The 6,609-nt window shown below is 49.9% G+C and overlaps 1 protein-coding gene across 1 annotated transcript in view; it reads left to right on the forward strand.

The window, feature by feature from the left end:
• The first annotated feature begins 479 nt into the window (after positions 1-479).
• Positions 480-6,609, forward strand: part of pfn1 (profilin 1) — an 11,275-nt gene continuing 5,145 nt past the window's right edge. Inside the window, exons 1-2 of the mRNA XM_082977290.1 lie at positions 480-615; positions 1,395-1,568. Of these exons, the coding sequence (XP_082833416.1) occupies positions 1,431-1,568 (138 nt within the window). The 5' untranslated portion in view covers positions 480-615; positions 1,395-1,430. The remainder of the gene's footprint in view (positions 616-1,394; positions 1,569-6,609) is intronic.

Raw genomic sequence — 6,609 nt, forward strand, 5'->3', positions numbered from 1 at the left:
TTCTAATGCTGTCAGATTGTCAAAACCAAGAGAGCAAAAGCGTTCTCTTAGAGAATGCCAGGACATCGTTTGCAGCAGCAGCAGCATGATACAATGGCGCCCTATGTAAATCCCCGTGTGCTTCTGAGAGTCCCGTTCATCAGGACACAACGGTGTGCAAACGTTTAATTACAATGAAAATGGTGCTGTACTGAACGACCCGTTGTTCTGAACGACCCGTTGATCTGAACGACCCGTTGTTCTGAACGACCCGTTGTTCTGAACGACCCGTTGATCTGAACGACCCGTTGTTCTGAACGACCCGTTGTTCTGAACGACCCGTTGAACATCGTTGTAATTAAGGTTACCCGGAGGGGACTGGTCTAGAGTGCTGCTGTACGAATTTTGCTGCAGCCTACGAGACTGTTGAAGAAATGTTTTTTTTTGGGGGGGGGGGGGTGGAAAAGGGGACTTCGGTACTCTACATAACGGAATGAAACGTTGAGTGAACTGAACGCGCCCCGGTTTCTCCCCGTCTGAATGAGGAAGTCCGGAGGGGTGGGTGCGACACCGTATATATAATCGCGCGCCTTCTCTTCCTCCCGCTTCACTCCCCGGTCCCTGCGAGCCGCTCAGGTAAGACCTTTATAGTTCTCCACATCGGCCTTCACGTCTTTATGACTATTTGTTATCCGTGGTGATTTGTGTTGCATTCTACCTTTTGACTCACACTGTGCAAGATTTTAATGCAGTAGCCTCGGGATGTTGAATGTTAAGGATGTTGGTTTCTCTCGTCCATCTCACCTCTCTCCCTCTCTCCTCCACCTCATCTCTCTCCCTCTCTCCTCCACCTCACCTCTCCCCCTCTCTCCTCCACCTCACCTCTCTCCCTCTCTCCTCCACCTCATCTCTCTCCCTCTCTCCTCCACCTCACCTCTCCCCCTCTCTCCCACCTCACCTCTCTCCCTCTCTCCTCCACCTCATCTCTCTCCCTCTCTCCTCCACCTCACCTCTCCCCCTCTCTCCCACCTCATCTCTCTTCCACCCCATCTCTCTCCCTCTCTCCTCCACCTCATCTCTCTCCCTCTCTCCTCCACCTCACCTCTCCCCCTCTCTTCCACCTCACCTCTCTCCCTCTCTTCCACCCCACCTCTCTCCCTCTCTTCCACCCCACCTCTCGTCCATCTCACCTCTCTCCCTCTCTTCCACCCCACCTCTCTCTCTCTCTCTCTCCTCCACCTCACCTCTCTCCCTCTCCTCTCCCTCTCGTCCACCCCACCTCTCTCCCTCTCGTCCACCCCACCTCTCTCCCTCTCGTCCACCCCCCACCTCTCTCCTTCACCTCTCTCCCTCTCGTCCACCCCACCTCTCTCCCTCTCCTCTCTCCCTCTCGTCCACCTCTCTTCTCCCCCTAGTTTATAGGTGTATATATTCATCAGTGCAGTTGAATCATGGCGTGGGATGGTTATATAACCAATCTGATGGCGGGAACACCTCCCTTCGTGCAAGAGGCAGCGATCTGTGGGTCTGAGGCGGGGAAAGAGTCGGTCTGGGCAGCAACACCCGGAGGTCAACTGGCCGGTGTGACAGTAAGTAGGCTAACGCTAACGCTAGCTAACGTGTGTGTGTGTTTGCGGCTCTGACATCAGGAGTGTGTTTTTCAGTTGTTGACCAACCAGGGAGTAGCCAACTTACAGGGAACTCGGTGGAGAGACAATTACATCGCTTTCACAATGTTAACGTGTGGTTCCCATGCCGATAAAGCCCTTGAATTAAATTGGAGAGAGGAGAGAAGGAGAGATGAGAGAGGAGAGAGAGAAGGAGAGAGGAGAGAGGAGAGAGAGAGAGAGAGAGAGAGAGAGAGAGAAGGAGAGAGGAGGAGAGAGGAGAGAGGAGAGAGAGAGAGAGAGAGAGAGAGAGAGAGAGAGAGAGAGAGATTGGGTAATTTTGACACTGTCACATCAACAACTAGTTGGTTCTGGTGTCTATAAACTTGTTGGATAAACATGTTAAGAGAATATCTGGTTCTTTTATAAACAGTAGAGAATATTTTGTCAAGTTATTCCTGTCTGTGACCTTGTCTTGTGGTGACTCTCCTGACTTCTGGTAAAAAGCGTTTTTTAACCATTCATACTGCAGAATGGTGTCTGAGTTCCGTGTTTTCAGCTACATTCTGAGCTCCTTATTTGGTCATGTTGCACACAGCAACTTGACTCACACACACACACACACACACACACACACACACACACACACACACACACACACACACACACACACACACCGCAACATATAGGAAGTGAAGAGAGACTCTTCTGTGAGCCACTTCCCCCATCGAGAATGTCTGCCACACACACACACACCTACAGCCAGTCACATGAGGAGCATGAAGATGTGTTTGCTGAGAATGGCCTGTGTGTGTGTGTGTGTGTGTCACAGACATTTTCAGGGTTTGGAAAGCTCAGGGTGGTGGGTGTGGTGTTTGTAAACAAACCTGCAGTCTTTCTCCACAACGCTCTAACACACACACACACACACACACACACACAAATGATTGAGCAAACAGTAGGCATGCAGATAACGCAAGAGGAGAGAGGGAGACCTTTTTGGTAGAAGAGAATCATCTTTAATGTCCACAGAGTTTCTTTGACAGTTTCTCTGAAGCAGGCAAGTCTCTCCCCCTCTCTCTCTCTCTCTCTCCCTTCTCTCTCTCTCTCTCCCTTCTCTCTCTCTCTCTCCCCCTTCTCTCTCTCTCTCTCTCTCTCCCCCTTCTCTCTCTCTCTCTCTCCCCTTCTCTCTCTCTCTCTCTCTCTCTCTCTCTCTCTCTCTCTCTCCCTTCTCTCTCTCTCTCTCTCTCCCTCTCTCTCTCTCTCTCCCTCCTCTCTCTCTCCCCCTTCTCTCTCTCTCTCTCTCTCTCTCTCCCTCTCTCTCTCTCTCTCCCCCTCCCTTCCTCCTCTTTCTCTCTCTCTCTTCTCTGTCTCTCTCGTGGTTACATTTTCAGGAAGTCAGTTGAACTCTGAAGACAGCAGCGTGTTTTGTGGACAAGTCAGTACTTGTGCAGAGTTCTCATCTCTTTCCCCTGTCAGGACTTGCATCTTCTCTCTCTCTCGCTCCATTTTTCTCTTTCTCTTTTGCTCTCTTTCCACCTCTTCTCTCAATCTCTGTGCGTGTGCGCGCGTGTGAGTGTACATGCTTGCGCGCGCGTGTGAGTTGTTTGTGACCACTTCCTCTCAGTGCTGGTGATCTCTAGGCTGTTAGTAGTAACATAGTGGGTAAACACTGTCTCTTAGTGGTGGAGATAGATGGACTAGAGCTAACTCAGGGGCATTGTGGGTAAATACTGGGTAAATACTGTCTCTTAGTGGTGGAGATAGATGGTCTAGAGCTAACTCAGGGGCATTGTGGGTAAATACTGGGTAAACACTGTCTCTTAGTGGTGGAGATAGATGGTCTAGAGCTAACTCAGGGGCATTGTGGGTAAATACTGGGTAAATACTGTCTCTTAGTGGTGGAGATAGATGGTCTAGAGCTAACTCAGGGGCATTGTGGGTAAATACTGGGTAAATACTGTCTCTTAGTGGTGGAGATAGATGGTCTAGAGCTAACTCAGGGGCATTGTGGGTAAATACTGGTTAAATACTGTCTCTTAGTGGTGGAGATAGATGGTCTAGAGCTAACTCAGGGGCATTGTGGGTAAATACTGTCTCTTAGTGGTGGAGTAGATGGTCTATAGCTAACTCAGGGCATTGTGGGTAAATACTGTCTCTTAGTGGTGGAGATAGATGGTCTAGAGCTAACTCAGGGGCATTGTGGGTAAATACTGTCTCTTAGTGGTGGAGATAGATGGTCTAGAGCTAACTCAGGGGCATTGTGGGTAAATACTGGGTAAATACTGTCTCTTAGTGGTGGAGATAGATGGTCTAGAGCTAACTCAGGGCATTGTGGGTAAATACTGGGTAAATACTGTCTCTTAGTGGTGGAGATAGATGGACTAGAGCTAACTCAGGGGCATTGTGGGTAAATACTGGTTAAATACTGTCTCTTAGTGGTGGTGATAGATGGTCTAGAGCTAACTCAGGGCATTGTGGGTAAATACTGTCTCTTAGTGGTGGAGATAGATGGTCTAGAGCTAACTCAGGGCATTGTGGGTAAATACTGTCTCTTAGTGGTGGAGATAGATGGTCTAGAGCTAACTCAGGGCATTGTGGGTAAATACTGTCTCTTAGTGGTGGAGATAGGTGGTCTAGAGCTAACTCAGGGGCATTGTGGGTAAATACTGGGTAAATACTGTCTCTTAGTGGTGGAGATAGATGGACTATAGCTAACTCAGGGGCATTGTGGGTAAATACTGTCTCTTAGTGGTGGAGTAGATGGGTCTAGAGCTAACTCAGGGGCATTGTGGGTAAATACTGGTTAAATACTGTCTCTTAGTGGTGGAGATAGATGGTCTAGAGCTAACTCAGGGGCATTGTGGGTAAATACTGGGTAAATACTGTCTCTTAGTGGTGGAGATAGATGGACTATAGCTAACTCAGGGGCATTGTGGGTAAATACTGTCTCTTAGTGGTGGAGTAGATGGTCTAGAGCTAACTCAGGGCATTGTGGGTAAATACTGGGTAAATACTGTCTCTTAGTGGTGGTGATAGATGGTCTATAGCTAACTCAGGGCATTGTGGGTAAATACTGTCTCTTAGTGGTGGAGATGGGCATTGTGGGTAAATACTGTCTCTTAGTGGTGGAGATAGATGGACTAGAGCTAACTCAGGGGCATTGTGGGGTAAATACTGGGTAAATACTGTCTCTTAGTGGTGGAGATAGATGGTCTAGAGCTAACTCAGGGGCATTGTGGGTAAATACTGGGTAAATACTGTCTCTTAGTGGTGGAGATAGATGGTCTAGAGCTAACTCAGGGGCATTGTGGGTAAATACTGGGTAAATACTGTCTCTTAGTGGTGGAGATAGATGGTCTATAGCTAACTCAGGGGCATTGTGGGTAAATACTGGTAGGTTGGGGGTTCCATCCCCAGTTAAATTATCGACGCTGACCATACCGACCCATGTTTCACAGCCGTTTTGCTGATATCGTTCATTATGATAAGTAGCCTGTAGTAGAGAGATGTGAAGTTTGAAATGAAATAGTATGTACCAGTAGGAGAACAATAAACTGCTTCACATTAACGTTTTAAAACTTCTCCTTCTGTTTGTCCTTATCACATCAATTCAGACAATTTATCCTGATATGGATTTTTGCCCCAGCTTTGTTAGGGAGATGGATTAGGGGTAAGGCACTGCCATAGACTAGTGTCCTGTCCAGGGGGTGTCCTGTCCAGGGGGTGTCCTGTCCAGGGGGTGTCCTGGTACATCAAGCTGTCTCACTACAGAAACAGGAGATAGACTAGTGTCCTGTCCAGGGGGTGTCCTGGTACATCAAGCTGTCTCACTACAGGAAACAGGAGATAGACTAGTGTCCTGTCCAGGGGGTGTCCTGGTACATCAAGCTGTCTCACTACAGAAACAGGAGATAGACTAGTGTCCTGTCCAGGGGGTGTCCTGGTACATCAAGCTGTCTCACTGCAGAAACAGGAGTTGGACTGCTGCCTTGATGGGCAGTTCTGGCTGGGACAAGGCTTATGGGCTGTTCTGGCTGGGACAAGGCTTATGGGCTGTTCTGGCTGGGACAAGGCTTATGGGCAGTTCTGGCTGGGACAAGGCTTATGGGCAGTTCTGGCTGGGACAAGGCTTATGGGCTGTTCTGGCTGGGACAAGGCTTATGGGCAGTTCTGGCTGGGACAAGGCTTATGGGCTGTTCTGGCTGGGACAAGGCTTATGGGCAGTTCTGGCTGGGACAAGGCTTATGGGCTGTTCTGGCTGGGACAAGGCTTATGGGCTGTTCTGGCTGGGACAAGGCTTATGGGCAGTTCTGGCTGGGACAAGGCTTATGGGCTGTTCTGGCTGGGACAAGGCTTATGGGCAGTTCTGGCTGGGACAAGGCTTATGGGCTGTTCTGGCTGGGACAAGGCTTATGGGCAGTTCTGGCTGGGACAAGGCTTATGGGCTGTTCTGGCTGGGACAAGGCTTATGGGCAGTTCTGGCTGGGACAAGGCTTATGGGGCTGTTCTGGCTGGGACAAGGCTTATGGGCTGTTCTGGCTGGGACAAGGCTTATGGGCTGTTCTGGCTGGGACAAGGCTTATGGGCAGTTCTGGCTGGGACAAGGCTTATGGGCTGTTCTGGCTGGGACAAGGCTTATGGGCAGTTCTGGCTGGGACAAGGCTTATGGGCTGTTCTGGCTGGGACAAGGCTTATGGCTGTCTGGCTGGGACAAGGCTTATGGGCTGTTCTGGCTGGGACAAGGCTTATGGGCTGTTCTGGCTGGGACAAGGCTTATGGGCTGTTCTGGCTGGGACAAGGCTTATGGGCAGTTCTGGCTGGGGACAAGGCTTATGGGCAGTTCTGGCTGGGACAAGGCTTATGGGCTGTTCTGGCTGGGACAAGGCTTATGGGCTGTTCTGGCTGGGACAAGGCTTATGGGCTGTTCTGGCTGGGACAAGGCTTATGGGCAGTTCTGGCTGGGACAAGGCTTATGGGCAGTTCTGGCTGGGACAAGGCTTATGGGCAGTTCTGGCTGGGA

This window comes from Salmo salar, chromosome 07 (assembly GCF_965601325.2).
Source record: "Salmo salar chromosome 07, fSalSal1, whole genome shotgun sequence".
NCBI classification, from domain to species: domain Eukaryota; kingdom Metazoa; phylum Chordata; class Actinopteri; order Salmoniformes; family Salmonidae; genus Salmo; species Salmo salar.